We start from the raw sequence: 16,884 nt of genomic DNA, 5'->3' as shown, positions 1-16,884 counted from the left end.
ATCCAGGTGTTGGAAGCAAGGCCAGTTGAAGGGGAACATCAGAGATGATTTACACCAGCCAGCCACCTACCTCACTGCCAAGGGCTGCCTACTTTGCCCCTCCAGCCAGGTATTTTATTTTTATTTATTTGAGAGACAAAGAGGCAGAGAGATAGAGTGGGTGCACCATGGCTTCCAGCCACTGTAAACAAACTCCACACACATACACCACCTTTTACATCTGGCTTATGTGGGTTCTGGGGAATTGAACCTGGGTCCTTTGGCTTTGCAGGCATGTGCCTTCACCACTAAGCCATCTCTCCAGCCCCAAGGTTAGATAAATTTTCTTATCTACTACTGACTGAAGTTCTTCCCCAGGGGTTAGATAGGGAAGCAGGTCTGACTTCCAAGGACTGGAGAAAGCTGGGCATGAGCAGACATGACCAGAGCCCAAGACCCTAATAGAACAGCTTTGTATGTAGACCATGGGCCAATGGGCTACAAAAGGAGCTCTGACACCCACTGTGGTATTCACCCTAGCCTGACAGAGGTCATCCCAGTTCCAGGGAGTTTGGTGGTGGTGGTGGTAAGATTTCCAATTCTAAAGTAAAGACACATAGATTCATTTTAGAGTAGTCAGCTTTATTCGTCGGAAAAACATCTTTTGTGTAAAACAGACACCTGCCCAAGACGGTTCTGGCGAACCCTGATGAGGGACCACAGTGGACAGGTATGTGCCAGATCTGAGGATGGGTGGGAGCATTTCTTGCTCTCAGAGATGAGGGTGGGGGCCCAGAGCTCCTTTTGCTCTGCTCCAAGGGAGACAAAATGAGAAATGGCATAAGCCCAGGCAGGATGTCAATTTGGGGGGACCAGCATTACTTTCAGCCTCCAATGAGCCCATGGACATGCATGCTGTCTACGACATGACGAGGCTGGGAATACTCAGGGACAGAGTACTAACCACGTCAGAGGTCAGGAGGTTGGAGGTTGTTTTCTGGGGTCAAAGAGGGGAGTTGGGAGGACTCCTCTGGATCAGAGGGCAGGGGCTGGGGGGACTGTCCCCTGGAGTCAGAGGAGAGGGCTGGGGAGCTGCCCTCAGCCTGCACCCCTCCCCAGGTGTACAGCTCCTGGTTCTGCTCTTTCCATCGGCGGAACTTCTCTCCGGTGAGCTCAGGATCACCCAGCACTTCCTCTAAGGCCTGAAGCTCCTGCAGCTTTGCCTGAGACGGGAACAGGGGGCAAAGGAGCCATGATCACCACAGGAGGGGTAGAGCCCAGAGCCAATTCGAGTCCTGCTAGATGCCAACACTAGACTTCCCTGGCCCAAGAGCCTGCATGAGTATTCAAATCCCAGCACAGAAAATTAGAACTTGGCCCAGGTCCCAAGTAAGGCCAGAATGGAGTATGGAGACTAGAAATGGGCCCCGGAGTCAGAGAAGCAGGGCTGGGGTCAAGTAGGGCCGGGACCTGACGCTAGGGCCCGAAGCCCAGAGCCTAGTCCCTCGCCCCGCGCGGTGCGCCCCGCTGACCTTGAGTGTGCTCTGCAGCGCCCGCACACGGTGCACCCGCTCGTTGAGGTGGGGGTCTCGATTGCGCCTCATGAAAGAGCTCCGCCACTGCTCATGGGTCAGGGGCTGTAGCTGACCCAGGAGGGACACTCCTCCCTGCCTCAGCCCCCTGACCATACCTTCCAGTTCCACCTCACTGTTGTCTGTGGGAGCAGGGAGGAGGAAGAGGATAAAGAGGTGCCCCCTTCAGTCCCAAGCCCAGCGCCCAGTTCCCAGAGCAGCACCTGCTGGCGAGCTGAAGGAAGTCCTTGGGCTCCGCTGCATGGGGGAGGTCACAGGCGATGTGTTGCCATGAAGTGGACTCCAAGTCTGAGCTGGGCTGGGCTGAGTCAGGATGGCACGAGAGGAGGGAGTCAGCCTGAGCCCCACGTCTTGTTGCCTCCACCGCTCGCTCCCGTGGGGAAGTGCTCCCCACTACTCACCGAAGAGGAGCGGGACCCCGCCTCATCGTCGGGATCTTCTGCTTCTGTCTCACTGTAGCAGTCTGGGGCAAGGAGGACAGGCGGGGAACCCACACAGTTGGTTTGGTGGGGGGGGGGGGAACGACACACAGAGAGTGGGCTATGGGATTTCAGTTCCAACACCCAGCCCAGGAACGGCGGTGAAACACGGACTCCTCCTACTCCTGCGAGACACTCACCTTCCTCCGGGGCTGAGGGAGCCCGGCCTGGAGACTGGTACTTGGAAATGCAAGTAATGAGATGGCGTACCCACCTGTGGAGGAGCACGTGGGTCTTGGAGGGCTGCGTTCACTGAGGCCTATTTAGTCTGAGGCTCTTCACCCACAGCTTCTAATTATATTTTCCTTTTTTTTGGAAACTCACTATGATGTAGCCCAGGCTGGCCTCATACCATCCATCATCCTGCCTCAGCCTCCCAGGTGGTGGGATTACAGGCCTGAGCCACCAAGCTCAGCTCCGCTAATGAACCCTCCAGACAACTCAGGTAGGAATGCATCCCTGCCTATTTTAGAGATGACAAGACAGAGGCTTTGAGAAGTAAGCACTTGGGGGCCTGGGGAGATGATTCAGTGGTCAAAGGCACTGGCTTACAAAGCTGCTAGCCTGGGTCCAATTCCTCAGCACCCACATAAGGCTGGATGCAAAGTGGCCCATGTGAATGTAGTTTGTTTGCAGCACCTAGAGACTCTGGTACACATGCATATACAAGCAAATAAATAATTCCTTTTTTTTTTTTTTGAGGTAAGGTCTCACTCTAGCCCACGTTGACCTGGAATTCAGTATGTAGTCTCAGGGTGGCCTCAAATTCATGGTGATCCTCCTACCTCTGCCTCCCAAGTGCTGGGATTAAAGGCATGCCACCATGCCCGGCTTATAATTTTTTTAAAAAGGAGAAGTGAGTACTTTGACCAAACACCTCTGGAGACCTGGGCTTGGGGTTTGGCTTCCAAGGCCCAATCCCAAGCATTCAAAGGCCAGGAGCCATGCGAGAGTAGGGGCAGGGAGGACGGTACTTACATGCTCAGATCTGACAGGGTATCCGCAGCAAAGACGAAGGGCTTGTACACGTCATGGGTGAGCTGGAACACACTGCCCAGGAGCAGAGGGGCCTCACTCACCCTCTTCCTGGGTATACCTATCCAGAACCCAGACAGGCCGGACCAGGAATGCCTGCCACCTGCCACCGTTCCCCCCCACCCTGCCCCTTCCTCTATCTTTTTCTCCCGTCCCCCGGCCCATCACACTTCAGGACTTAACTATTTTTTCTTCTGGTCATGTCCACTTTCCAGACTATAGTTGGAGACATTGATGAGGCCCTCAGCCTTTTCATCCTGGGGGACCACAAAATGGGGGTCAGCTTGGAGCCTCCATACCCTTGAGGCTTGGTCAGCTCCTTAGTTACCCCCTGGGCTCCTAAGGGCAAGGGAAGGGAGAGGGTATTTCCCAGCCTCTAAGCACAAGTCTCTTGTTTTCTGGGACTCAGGGCAGAAGGTGTGGCCGAGTGATGCCTCTGAGCCAGGAAAGGAAGAGTAAAGGTACCCAGAGAAACAGCCAGGAAGGAGGAGGCTATTCACGCATGCCCTCCAGGAGACTCAGTGAAGATCTCTCACGACTTGAAATTCACAAATGCTTTTTTTCTGCTTTTTAAAAAACATTTTTATGTAGCTGGAGAGATGGCTTAGTGGTTAAGGCATTTGCCTGCAAAGCCAAAGGACCTCAATTTGATTCCCCAGGACCCATGTAAGCCAGATGCACAAGGGGGTGCATGCATCTGGAGTTCGTTTGCAGTGGCTGGAGGCCCTGGTGCACCCATTCTCCCTCTCTCTCCCTCTGCCTCTTTCTCTCTCTCAAGTAAATAAATAAAAATAAAGTAAAAAAAAATCTTTAAAAACTATTTTTATGGATTTGCACATGTGCACACATTGATTGGATGTGTGTGTGTGTGCATGTGTGTGTGTGTGTGTGTGTGTGTGTGTGTATGGGCATGGTGGGGCCTCTTGCCACTGCAAACAAATGCCAGATGCTTAAGCCACTTTTTGCATCTGACTTTATATGAGGCCAGCAGGCTTTGCAAGCAAGTGCCTTTAACCACTTAGCCATGTCCCCAACTCCTGATTAAAAATATATATGTCCTTTTATTTATTTGCAAGAGAGAAAGAGAGAGCACATGGGCACACAGGCTCTCTTGCTATCAAAAAAACTCCAGACACATGCCATGGATGATGGGGAATTGAATCTGGGCTTACAGACTTTGCAAGCAAGCACTTTTAATTGTTGAACCATCTTGAGATCCCCCCCCCCCGCCCAGGTGGAGTCTTACTTTGTAGTCTCAGGGTGGCCTCGAACTCATGGTTATCCTCCTGCCTCTGCCTCCTGAGTGCTAGGATTAAAGGTGTGCGCTACCACGCCTGGCTGATTTTTGTTGTTTTCGAGGCAGGGTCTCACTCTAGCCCAGGCTGACATGCAACTTCTATCTCACCCTCCTAAGTGCTGAGATTAAGGTTGTGCACCACCATGCTTGACTTCTTTTCTTTTTAAAAATATTATTTGTCCTGCAAAGCCTAATAACCCAGGTTAGATTCCCTAGTACCAAAATAAAGCCAGATTTTCTAAAAGTTTTACAAATATATATTATTTATTTATTTGCAAGCAAAGAGAGAGCATGGGCATGCCATAGCTTCTTACCACTGCAAATGAGCTCCAGACACATGTGCATCTGGCTTTACATGGATACTGGGGAACTGAACCCAGGCCAGTGGGCTTTGCAAGCAAGTACCTTTAACCTCTGAGTCATCTTCCCAGCGCTCTTTTCCTTTTCTTTTTTGGTTTTTCAAGGTAGGGTCTCACTCTAGCTAGGCTGCCCTGGAATTGGACTCAGGCTTGCCTTGAACTCATAGTGATCCCCCTATCTCAGCCTCGCAAGTGCTGGGATTAAAAGCATGTACCATCGCTTCTCGGCTTTTGGCTAAGATCAAGTGTAAAGGCATGCACCCCTGTGCCTGGCTCTTTTCCTTTTCCTTCTTCTCTCTCTCTTTCTCTTTTTTTTTTTTTTTTTTTTCGAGGTAGGGTCTAGCTCTATCCCAGGCTGACCTGAAATAGTCCAGGCTGGCCTTGAATTCACAGCGGTCCTGCTACCTCTGCCTCCCAAGTGCTGGGATTAAAGGTGCTGCCACGCCCACCTTCTTTTCCTTTTTTTTTTTCTTGCTGGAGATCTAACCTAGGCCCTTGTGCATGCTAAGGACCTATTGTGCCACTGACCCATAAACTCGGATACGCCAAACCTTCTTTTACATATGTACACACTCATTTCTCTCCTAAAAATAACTCCTATTTTACTGATGGAGACATCAGAGTCTAGGAAGGTGTGGGGTCCCACTGTGACCACAGATGATGGCTAGAGACAAGAGCCATGGCCCTGAGGTGTCTCACCTGCTACCTGTGCAGGTGTGGGATCTTACCTGGGACTGACGGTACCAATACAACATGTGTCCCTTGAGCACAAACCAGCAGCGCCGCCAGCGTGGGCCCATGAAGCCGCCGGGGACCTTGCGCAGCAGAAGCCAGCCATCGCAGTCCGGCTGGCCCAGCTCCCGGCAGGATACTCGCCGGCGACTCAGCTTTGTGGCCACGCCTGCAGCAGCACAGCACATGTTGGCATAAGGGCTGGCAAGGCTCCTGGCCTCCCAGCCCTACTCCCTTGTTCCCTATGAGCAGACCCAATAGAGATAGCTCAACCCACACTTGAGCTCAGAAAGTGCTGTGTGTGTTCTCTGAGAGAAAGTGACTTGTTCCCCTTTAGGGATGCTGGACCTGTAGCTAAGTGATAGAGTGCTAGGCTCTAGGTTCCACCCTCAATAACACACACACACACACACACACACTCTCTCTCTCTCTCTCTCTCTCTCTCTCACACACACACACACACACACACACACACACACTCCCTGCTCCCGAGATGAAACCCAAAATCACAGGATAAGTCACAGAGCTGGGGCGAGGCCTGGGCTGGAAAAGGTTGTGTGGGGAGTGTAAGGCGGGGGGGGGGGGGCACCCTGCTCAGTACTATAAAGAGTTTTAAGAATTCGCCGGGCGTGGTGGCTCACGCCTTTAATCCCAGTACTTGGGAGGCAGAGGTGGGAGGATTGCAGTGAGTTCGAGGCCACCCTGAGACTCCATAGTGAATTCCAGGTCAGCCTGGGCTACAGTGAGACCCTACCTCGAAAAGCCAAAAAAAAAAAAAAAAAAAAAGAGTTCCTCACAGGGGAGACCCCCCCCCCACCCAGTCAGGGGCACTCATACCTTTTGATTTCTTCCGGCCTAGGACAGGACTCTAAAAGGACCATGTAAGACTTAGAGAAAGGTCAAGACTCAGAGTCCACACCCCTCCTTGCTGAGCCCCTGAGCTTACCTTGTCTCGATGTTCCTGTTCCGAGGGCCCCAGAGGCTCTGCTATTTCTGCTGGGAATGTGGCTGGGGGTTCAGAGGAGACGGGCAATGGCTCAGGGTCGGCGGAGGTAGACTCTGTCAGGAAGGGAAGAGAAGAGAAAGAAGGGAAGTCCATGACTCCAGGCCCAGGCCTGGAAGGTCAGCCAGGCACTTAGATGCCCTTCCTGGGGCATGTTGTCACCTGCTGAGGCTTTGAAACTATCGGTCCAGGCAGGGCTGGGCCCACGGCTTGGGTCTGCAGGCAGGTCAAAGGCAAAGAGACCTTCAGATGGGACCCTGAAGGAGCAAGGGAACACAAGATGAGCCGCGGTCGTCCCCCTCCTCCAAGACATACCCAGGGAGGAGCCCGTTACCTAGGAGACAGCGGGGCCACTGGCAGTGACTGGCTTTCCAGGTGTGGGGAGTCCAGGGGCGTCTGGGGAACATCAGAAACAGAGTGATGGGACTGTCAGCAGAGGGGTGAAGGCAGGTGTGGAGGATGTGGGGACAGATACCTGTGGGGGGGTCTCTGGCACCGGGATTTTCTTCAGCACTAAGCTGACTCCTACCGACTCCCGCAGCAGCTCTCTCACCACGTTCGGATGGGACCAGCCCACCTGGGGGACAGGGCACAGGAATGGCTTCAAGCCAGGTGGAATTATTCCCTGGCACCTGTATCCTCTCCGAGCTGACAGCTCTGTTTTACCTCAGGCCACCTCCTAGGGGCCTCCAGGAGCCCTTTATCTGGGCTCTGCAGGGGCGGGTGGAGAAGGTCTCAGGGTGAGCTGCTGAGATGGTGTGGGCTCCAGTCTGACCGTCCTGATATGATAGCTCCTTTTTTCCTGGTGTATGTGTGTGTGTTCATGTGTGCAAGTATGGGTGCATGGGTGTCACAGCACACATGTGGAGGTCAAAGGACAACTTCCAGGCATGGGTCCTCGCCTTCTAACTTCTTTGAGGCAGGATCTCGTGTTTACTGTTGCTTTCTGCCAGGCTAGCTGGTCCTTGAGCTTCCAGCAGATTCTATTTCCGCCTCCCTTCTCACCCATTGGTGTGGCTGGGATTACAGACACCTTCTTATTACACGAGTGTTGAGGTTCTGAACTCGGGTACTTAAGCTTGTGTGGCAAGTGCTGAGTTGGCTCACTTTATGCAAGGAAGCTCCCACAACCCTGGTCTCCTCGAAGGCCAGGACCCTTGGCTGCTCCCTTGCCCAACCCACTCAGCCCTCCCTCCCCTTCACCTCATTCTCTCCCCACCACTCACCACCACCTGCTCGTTGATCTGGACAACCTCATCTCCAGGCAGGATCTGCAGTCGGGAGTCAGTAGGAACCTGGTATAGGGAGTGAATGCGATGCAGGCAGTGAGCTCTTCTGGGACCTCAAACTGGCTTGACTGGCAGGTGGATGGCTGAGAAGGACTTGGGGACACTTACCTGGGCACTCACATGGGACACAAAGTGTAGGCAGTTGCTGGTGGTGTGGATTTCCAGGCCCTGAGAGGCAGAGGCTACAGTCACAGAGGGCTCAGGGGCAGCAAGGCCTGGGGCAGGACCCTCGCTGGGCACCAGGAGGGTAGAACTGGGAAAGATCAGGCCTCAAGTAATCATTGTCCCAACTGCAGGTGACTTTGTGTTGGCTTTTTTCTTGGTGCCTGCTGCAGCTGCTGATAAGGGCCATAGGGAAGCAGGGGCACTGATTTCCTATTTTGATTATTATTATTATTTTGGTTTTTCAAGGTAGGGTCTCTCTCTAGTCCAGGCTGACCTGGAGTTCATTATGTAGTCTCAGGGTGGCCTCGAACTCATGGTGATCCTCCTACCTCTGCCTCCTGAGTGCTCGGATTAAAGGCATGCGCTGCCATGCCTGGCTTTTTTTTGTGTGTGTTTGGTTGGTTTTTGAGGGAAGGTCTTGCTCTAGCCTAGGCTGACCTGGAATTCATTGTGTAGTCTCAGGCTGGCCTTGAACTCATAGCTATCCTCCTACCTCTGCCTGAGTGCTGGGATTAAAGGCATATGCTACCAGGCCAAACTCTTTATTTTATTTTATTTATTTGCAAGGAGAGAGAGGAGAGGAAAGGGAAAAGAGGAAGAGAGAGAGAGAGAGAGAGAGAATGGGTACAACAGGACCTCCTGCCAGTGAAAACAAATTCCAGACGCATGTGCCACTTTGTATATCTGGCTTCACATGAGTACTGAGGCATCGAACCAAGACTGTCAGGCTTTGCAAGCAAGCGCCTTAACTACTGAGCCATCTCCCCAACCCAGGGTCACTGATTTCTGAATACCAGATTCTCAGCAATTTCCCTGAAAGAAGAACAGGGCAAGACAAGGACAGGCCTGGGGTTCTAGTTTTCCCAATTGGCCACATTAAAACAGGAGGCTGTGGGGCAGGAGAGATGGCTTAGAGGTTAAGGTGTTTGCCTGCAAAGCCTAAGGACCCAGGTTATATTCCCCAATACCCATGTAAGCCAGATGAACAATGTGGCACATACATTTGGAATTTGTTTGCAGTGGCTAGAGGCTCTAATACACCCTTTCTCTCTCTCCCTCTCCCTCTCCAATAAATAATAAATAAATACATAAATACATAGACAAAACAAAACAGCCAGGCATGGTGGCACATGCCTTTAATCCTTGCACTGGGGAGGCACAGGTAAGAGGATCGCTGTGAGTTTGAGGCCACTCTGAAGCTACATAGTGAATTCCAGGTCAGCCCGGACTAGCGCGAGACCTTACCTGGAAAACAACAACCCCCCTCCCCACCCCCCAAAAAAAAGGAGGCTGGAAAGATGGCTTAGCAGTTAAAGGTGCTTCCTTGCAAAGCCTGCCAGCTGGGGTTCAATCTCCCAGCAGCAAAGTGGAACATGTATTGTGATCTCAGTGTGCCTGCCTACAGCAGAGCCATGAGAATAAGAAGCTGACAGGCCAGTCTCACTTGCAGCAGTAAGAAACCTCACCTCACAGGAAGTAAAGACACCTCAAGGCTGTCCCCTGATCTTCACATGCACAGTATGGCATGCACATGCACAGACACTCATACATACACACATACAAATAAAATAAAAAGGGCAGGGGAGATGGCTGTATGGTTTAAGGTGCTTGTTTGTAAAGCCTGCTGACTTAGGTTCAATTCCCCAGTACCCACGTAAAGCCACATGCACAAACTGGTGCGTGTGTCTGGAGTTTGTTTGCACCAAGATGACCTGGTGTGCCCATAATATGTGTCTCTCCTCCTCTCGCTCAAATATAAAATAAGTAAGTAAAAGATTGAAAGAGAAAAGTTCATGTTCTCTCCTCTGTCTCATAACCTGTCCCCAAGTTCCTGCCAGGTCTGGGTCACAGGGCTGTAACATGCCACCTGGGGCCGCCCTCATGCAACCCGTCAAGATGAGGGAAGGTGCTGAGTGATGGTAAGGCCCAGGTGGGTCATCTGGGCCTCATGTAAACCCCGGGACACAGCAGGCTCCCGGCCAGCGCTACAGGATGCTGGGGCTCCCATGTTTCAGGGTCCAGATAAGGTTTCCGGGGGCCTCACTGCAGTGAGAGGCAAGAGGTCAGGGCTCACCGAAGGATCGTCCAGCTGCACCTGCTCCAACACAGCCCTCTGCTCTAGCAGCTCCTCCGGACTGCAGCTCAGGATGTTGTGGCAGATCCCAGCCACGTGGTTGCACTGGGGATGGGGGGGGAGGGTGGCATGCCTAGCTGAATCTGATCTTGCCCTGTCCCCCCTCCGCCCCCGCCCCTTTCCTTACTCCCCAAGACTTACGATTCTCAGGACTCTGCTCTCCTTCTCAACTTCTGGGCAGTCCTGGAAGCAGAGTGAGAGAGCACAGGGGCCTCTCTTGAGTGAGGGTGCTGGGGTTCACGGGAGTCTCCTACCACTCTCCCAGCTCCCCCTAAGATAATCTTCTCCCCACAAGTATGGGGCCTTAGAGTTTTAACCTGAAGATCTCATCCCTTGACAACAGGCCCCAAAAGTCATCATACCTTCCCTCTCCCCATCACCCTCTCCTGAATGCCAAACTTCCCTGCCAGAAACCCCGTACCCCTGTTTCTTGCATTACCACACACCTACAGACAGGGCCTCCTCTCCTCTTGTGCCTGTTCACCCCCTCGCCTAGTCCTCACACCCGATCCTGGTCTGATTCACAGGTTATAAAAAGCCCTAGAGCCGGGGCCAGCCTGGCCCCTGTCCTCTTACCTCCTGCAAGACCTGGCCCAGCTCCCCACACAATACCCCGATCTCCTGGCAGGCAGAGAAGTCGTTTAAGTGGGAGAAGAGGTACCTGGCAGGGGAGGGATAGTTCAGAGACTGTACTGGCCCTGATTTCTTACCTGAGACTTAGGGATAATTCCTACTTTGGTGGATTTTGCTTTGGAGTAAAGTCAACTGATATATCTAAAAAAGCTTGGCCCAGGACATTTTGTCCTGCACGGACTATGTACCAGGCCCAGGCCCGGTTGTAGGTACTGGGGAACTATCCATTAAGCAGAGCGTTAAAACATTAATAATTTAACTTCAACCATAATGAACGGTGTAAATGAGCTCTGAGAGTGGATTAGGGGCTGGGGAGATGGCCCAGTGATTAAAGGCACTTGCATGGAAAGCCTGCCAGCTTGGGTTTAGTTTCCCAGTACTCACGGAAAGCCAAACGCAAAAAAGTGGCAAATCAGATGCACAAGGTGACACATGAGTCTCGAGTTCGTTTGTAGTGGCTGGAGGCCCTGGTGTGCCCATTCTCTATCTGCATCTTTCCCTCTCAAGTAGATAGATAGATAGATAGATAGATAAAAAATGGCACATGCTGGGGTGGTGGCGCACGCCTTTAATCCCAGCACTTGGGAGGCAGAGGTAGGAGGATCGCTATGAGTTCGAGGCCACCCTGAGACTACAGAGTGAATTCCAAGTCAGCCTGGGCTACAGCGAGACCCTACCTTGAAAAACCAAAAGAAAAAAACGTGGCACATGTGTTAGAGTTTGTTTGTGATGGCAAGAAGTCTTGCCATAACTCCCTGCCACATGAGCAAAGAAATAAATAAGTAAAGAGTGGATCACAGAAAAGGCTTCCCTGAGGAGGTGACATTAGAGGTGGGACCCGTAGGATAAGCAACAGCAGTGAAGAAGGCCGGGAGACTCCTTCCAACAACTGTAGGTAAGTCTGTTAAGACGATGAACTCAGGGCTGGGAGATGGCTTGTGGGCAGCGTTGTGGCTGTGCAAGCAGAAGGACCCTCGTTAACGGCTGGGCATGGAGGCACGTGTCTATAATCCCAGCACTAGGGAAGTAGAGACAGGGCATCCCTGAGGCTCCCTGGCTAGCTAGTCTAATTGAAGTGGTGAACTCTGCGTTCAGTGAGAGATCTTGTTTGAAAGAATAAGGTGGGGCTGGAGAGATGACTTAGCAGTAAAGGTGCTTGTCTGCAAAGCCAAAGAACCCAGGTTTGATTCCCCAGGAGCCACATAAGCCAGAGGCACAAGGAGGTGCATGTGTCTGGAGCTCATGTGCAGTGACTAGTAGCAGTGGTGTGCTCATTCTTTCTCTCTCTATCTCAAATAGATTTAAAAAATAAATAAATAAAATAAGGCTGGGCATGGTGGTGCACACCCTTAATCCCAGCACTTGGGAGGTAGACATAGGAGATTGCTGCGAGTTCGAGGCCTCCCTGAGACTATCTACATAGTGAATTCCAGGTCAGCCTGGGCTAGAGTGAGACCCCACCTCAAAAAAAAAAAAAAAAAAAAGAATAAAATGAAGCATTAAGGTGGAAAACAACTGAACTGAGGAAGACAGCCAATGTTGACCACTGGCCTTATGCATATGCACACATGTACAATCACATGCATGTGAAAACACATACACTCATGCATGCATGCATACCACAATGTATACAAACATAAATAGGGGCTGGGGAAATCGCTCCTTGCTACGTAAGCATGAGGGCCTGAGGCCATCTGAGTTGGAGGCCATCTGAGTTGGGTTCCCCAGCACACCCCCGCTGAGTAGGGCCACTCATGCCTGTACTCCCAGTCCTGTGGGGAGCAGAGAACAGAGAATTGTTGGGGCTGCAGTCCTAGGTTTGCAGACAGACTTGATCTTATGGAAATACATATGGATGGGTGATAGAGGAGGACATGTAATGTTCTCTTCTGGCACACGCACACACACACACACACACACACACACACGTGTGCATATATCACACCTACCTCACACCACAGCATACATATAATACATGCACATGCAAAAAAATTAAATTTAAAACATATTTTTAAAAGATATCAAGTTCCAGGGCCAGGTGAGAATCTAGACCAGTGGCCCTGCAGACACTCTTTGACCCTCTCTGCCATTGCTGAGCAAGAGCCAAGCTCTTTTTTCTCTCCCAGGCCCTGGAGGAGACTGAGGACTGGCCGTCCCCCATTAGTCAACATCCTGGTACCTGTTGAGCCAGGAGAGGAGGGCCCGGGCCTTGTGCACTAGCTCCACAGCAGCGCTGAGGACATCGGCGGGGGTCTCGGCACAGTCCCTCAGGCGGCCTTGCACTAAGCTCTGGAAGGCCTGGGTTCCTTCCAGCAGCCTCTTCGCCAGGCTCTGCAGGTTCTCTGTCTGTAGGTTGGAGCTCTGCACCAGAAAAGGGTGGGTCATTGCCCCCATGGCAGCTAGTGGGCAAAGGGCAACCCCAGGCTGGCGGATGGTGCAGCTAGTGTGGCCAGCGCTCACTCACCAGGGCCCGGAGCTGTTCCAGCGCATCCAGGATGAGCTCCTGGTGGCCCAGAGGCCACACGGTCAGAGCCTCGAGGCTACGGGGGCAGAGCTGCAACAGGTACTTGCCAGGCAGCCTCCAGTCCTCGAAGGGATAGTCCTGCAGGGAATCATCAATGCCTAGAGAAAGAGCAGAGGGGAGCATGGGGGGAAACTGAGGTTCCATAACCTTTGGGGCCAGTTCCTCACTCCCACAGGGTCTTTCCCTCCTACCTATCCCTAATGACAGCCTTGAAACCCGGGCTGGGTTCTGCCCATTTCCCAGCTAAGTTAAAGAACATATAGGAACAGCAGTGACCCTAAACGGTGGTCCCCAGACCACCAGCAGCAACTTCACTATTAGAAATGGAATATTTAAACTGGGTGTGGTGGCGCACGCCTTTAATCCCAGCACTCGGGAGGCAGAGGTAGGAGGATCGCCATGAGTTTGAGGCCACCCTGAGAGTACAGAGTTAATTCCAGGTCAGCCTGTACCACGGTGAGACCCTACCTCCAAAAAAAAAAAAAAAAAGGATTGCCATGAGTTTAAGGCCACCCTGAGACTACACAGTGAATTCCAGGTCAGCCTGGACTAGAGTGAGACCTTACCTCAAAAAACCAAAAGAAATGCAGTTCTTTTTTTTTTTTTTTTAATTTATTTATTTGAGAGTGACAGAGAGAGAGAGAGAGAGGGAGAGAATGGGCGTGCCAGGGCCTCCAGCCACTGCAGATGAACTCCAGACGAGTGCGCCCCCCTGTGCATCTGGCTAACGTGGGTCCTGGGGAATCGAGCCTCAAACCAGGGTCCTTAGGCTTTACAGGCAAGCGCTTAACCACCAAGCCATCTCTCCAGCCCGAAATGCAATTCTTAGGGTTGGAGAGATGACTTAGTTTGGTCAGAGCACTTGGTGCACAAGCACAAGAACGTGAGTTCAATCCCCAGCACCCAGGTCAAAAGCCAGATGTGGCCATGCATGCCTGTAATCCCAGGGCTGAGGGGGGAAGAGACGAGAAAAGAAGTCTGACCAAAACACGGCAGCTGCAGGTTCAGTGAGAGATTCCATCTCAAGGAATAAAGCGAACAATAGTGACAGAGGAGGACACCTGATGCTCTCCTCTGGCCTCCACCTAGAAGATGGGCACAGCCCCTTCTAACCCTGTGACTTGGATGATGTGATGCATGTCAAGCACGTGGTCCACTGTTTGGCATCCCCTCATTATTGTCAGGCGTGTCTGCGGTGATCTACAAGGCCCCGTGTGACCCAGCTGCTGTCTACCAGCATCCCAGCACCAACTCCTTGCAGTGGCTCGAATGGTCTTCTGCCTCACTGTCCTTACATATGCTATCCCTCTGCGGGCTCCCTCACAACCTCTTTCATCTAGTTCCCTCCAGGAAGCCTTCCATCCACTCCCCAGGCTGTACACCTCTCTTGCTCCCACTGCCTGGCTGAACTTCCACACATGCCCACAGTGGAGCACTGATTTATCGCAGGTTCTTAAATACCGCTGGTTTGTAACCCTATGCCTGGCACGTGGCAGACACCCAAAACAAGAGATATAACTATTGAACACTTACTGTGTGTGAGGTCAAGTTTTAAGGGCTTTGCACATACTGGCACATTGGACCTTTGTATTTCTAGAAGGGGATGGGGACTGTTCCTTGTCCCCTTCACAAAGCTGAGACAAGTGATACGGATGGATGACTGAGTGGCTGGGTCACTCTGAAGGAGTCCCTCCCATCTGCAGCCAGGCTTTGTCATGGTGTCATTAGCTGTTCCTCATTCCTCATGTGACATTAGGAGCACCTGACTGGAAGTTCGTGAACCTGTTGCTCACCAGCCACCGACCCTTGAGTAACTTCCACCTCGTGTTGGATGTGCTGGTTACCTCCTTTCCGTCCAGCACACCCCAACACTGAGCCATGCAGATTTGCCATGCCACCATGGTCTCATTTTTGTCTATCTCATGGGTAGACACAGGGACCCTTGGGGTCCCAGAGGTGGTGAGTGGTTAACTTCTGGCCTGACTGGGCTGCTCCTGCTGAACTTGTCCCCAGCTGTCCGTCTGAGAAGGGTGCCTTGGCTGGTCTTCCCCAAGCACCCACAGAAGGCCTTCGTCTCTGTCTGGTCTGTGTGTCTGGGGAGCAGGCCCTACCCGGATGGGAACTCCAGGGTGGAGCTATATCACCCCCTTTCGGTCTGACTGGGGCTTCTGCTTCTCCCACTAGGAGGCTAAGGAGTGGGGAACACGACACCGGGCCAGCCCTGTTCCAAGATTCTGCTTCCGAAAACTGGGCTTAATAACAGCGCACAGGGCCCTGCGGCACAGGGAAGATGAAAAGAGATAAAGGGGGCGTGGGCCGCGGGCCTCCCACGGCTCATCATCTCCACCTGCCCAACGCCACCTTGGAGGCAGCAATGGGCTGCAAGGATTTCGGGGAGCCCCTCGTGGGGTCCTCCTGTCCATCCCTCTGCCCAGCACAGTACCTGGCACAAGACAGATACTCTATAAATACTTGTTGACTAATACATCCGCCAGGCTCTTTTCTCCTCGTCTTACCGGAGATCTTCTACTCAAGGGACACCACACAACCCGCTAGGAGCCCACCTCTACCCCGGCCCCACCCACCTCTCAGCCAAGCGGCCACCTTCCCGGGGGTCCAGGCCTCCACCGGCTCCATGGCGAGCTCCGCCCGCTTCCCGGCGGCGCAGGAATTTCCGCTCCCGGAGCCCAGGCCGGGGCGGGCGGAGCGGGGCCGGGCCGGGGCGGGGCGCCGCATACCTGGGCCCACGTGGCCTCCCAGGTGAGGCCCAGCCACAGCCAGGCACGCCGCCCGCTCTCCCCGCCCCGCCCCTCTGGCATCCTAGGGCCCGGGCCACTTCGCGGTCGGCCACAGGGGTGTGACTGGCTTCATACTCCAAAAGGGCCCTGATCCTCAAAAATGGACCACAAGGGGACGGGCGTGGTGGCGCACGCCTTTAATCCCAGCACTGCGGAAGCAGAGGTAGATCACTGTGAGTTCGAGGCCAGCCTGGGTGAAGTGAGGTCCAGCTCAGCCTGGGCTAGAGTGAGACCCTACCTTGAAAACAACAACAAAAACATTGAGCAGGGAGCTGGGTAGCAGGTGATGGAACTCATGGCCCATCACTTGTGGTGCGGTTGGGATCCAACTCACACACATGCATGTGCTCCACCCTCGGCTTCGCCTGCAGCCTTCCTCTCACACAATGACCAGCAAACAACTGAAGGTAGGATATGCCGGAGTGATGGAGAAGCCTGACCAGCCAAGTGAGAAGAGGCCAGAGTTGAGTTTGGTCACAGCCTCTTGCAGGACAGAAGTGCCTGGGCAGCTACATCACCGGAGGGTCTGAAACAGGGGCCAGCAGATGTGGTTTAGCAGTGGACTCACTGCCATGGTTTTTAAATAGCTAGGAGGATGTTTCCCTTTTCTTTTTTGGTTTTTCAAGGTAGGGTCTCACTCTAGCCCAGGCTGACCTGGAATTCACTATATAATCTCAGGTTGGCCATAAACTCTTCGCGAGCCTCCTACCTCTGCTTCCACTCTTTTTCTTTTAAAATATATTTTATTTATTTGAGCCGGGCGTGGTGGCACACGCCTTTAATCCCAGCACTCGGGAGACAGAGGTAGGGAGGATCGCCGTGAGTTCAAGGCTACCCTGAGAATACATAGTGAATTCCAGGTCAG

At 52.7% G+C, this 16,884-nt stretch overlaps 1 protein-coding gene across 2 annotated transcripts; it reads right to left on the bottom strand.

Annotated features, from left to right (window-relative positions):
* Positions 1-600: 600 nt before the first annotated feature.
* On the bottom strand, positions 601-15,901 carry Cnksr1 (connector enhancer of kinase suppressor of Ras 1). 2 transcript variants are annotated; one of them, XM_004657311.2, is made up of 21 exons: positions 15,807-15,901; positions 13,162-13,319; positions 12,877-13,058; positions 10,641-10,725; positions 10,206-10,247; positions 10,005-10,109; positions 7,874-7,933; positions 7,703-7,771; positions 6,952-7,053; positions 6,811-6,872; positions 6,639-6,733; positions 6,420-6,532; positions 6,311-6,341; positions 5,470-5,642; positions 3,269-3,342; positions 3,029-3,100; positions 2,191-2,264; positions 1,973-2,034; positions 1,775-1,874; positions 1,512-1,693; positions 601-1,202 (listed from the first exon to the last, which is right to left on the bottom strand). In XM_004657311.2, exons 1-21 carry the CDS (start codon positions 15,856-15,858, stop codon positions 948-950), a joined length of 2,148 nt encoding a protein of 715 aa, XP_004657368.2. In that variant the 5' UTR covers positions 15,859-15,901; the 3' UTR covers positions 601-947. The 2 variants fall into 2 exon arrangements, with proteins under 2 accessions (XP_004657368.2, XP_045005822.1); XM_045149887.1 differs by lacking the exon at positions 6,952-7,053.
* Positions 15,902-16,884: the final 983 nt, after the last annotated feature.

This window comes from Jaculus jaculus, chromosome 5, assembly GCF_020740685.1.
Source record: "Jaculus jaculus isolate mJacJac1 chromosome 5, mJacJac1.mat.Y.cur, whole genome shotgun sequence".
NCBI lineage: Eukaryota > Metazoa > Chordata > Mammalia > Rodentia > Dipodidae > Jaculus > Jaculus jaculus.
Note: the sequence above shows the minus strand (reverse complement) of the source record. Positions and strands in the feature narration are given on the sequence as shown.

Excerpts from the sequence above, each read along its gene's own strand:
- Cnksr1 (XM_004657311.2), bottom strand. The coding sequence starts at position 15,858 with ATGGAGCCGGTGGAGGCCTGGACCCCCGGGAAGGTGGCCGCTTGGCTG. Across the intron at positions 7,772-7,873 it reads TGTCCCATGTGAGTGCCCAG|GTTCCTACTGACTCCCGACT; the intron begins GTAAGTGTCCCC and ends TCCCTATACCAG. Across the intron at positions 6,533-6,638 it reads TAGTTTCAAAGCCTCAGCAG|AGTCTACCTCCGCCGACCCT; the intron begins GTGACAACATGC and ends CCTTCCTGACAG.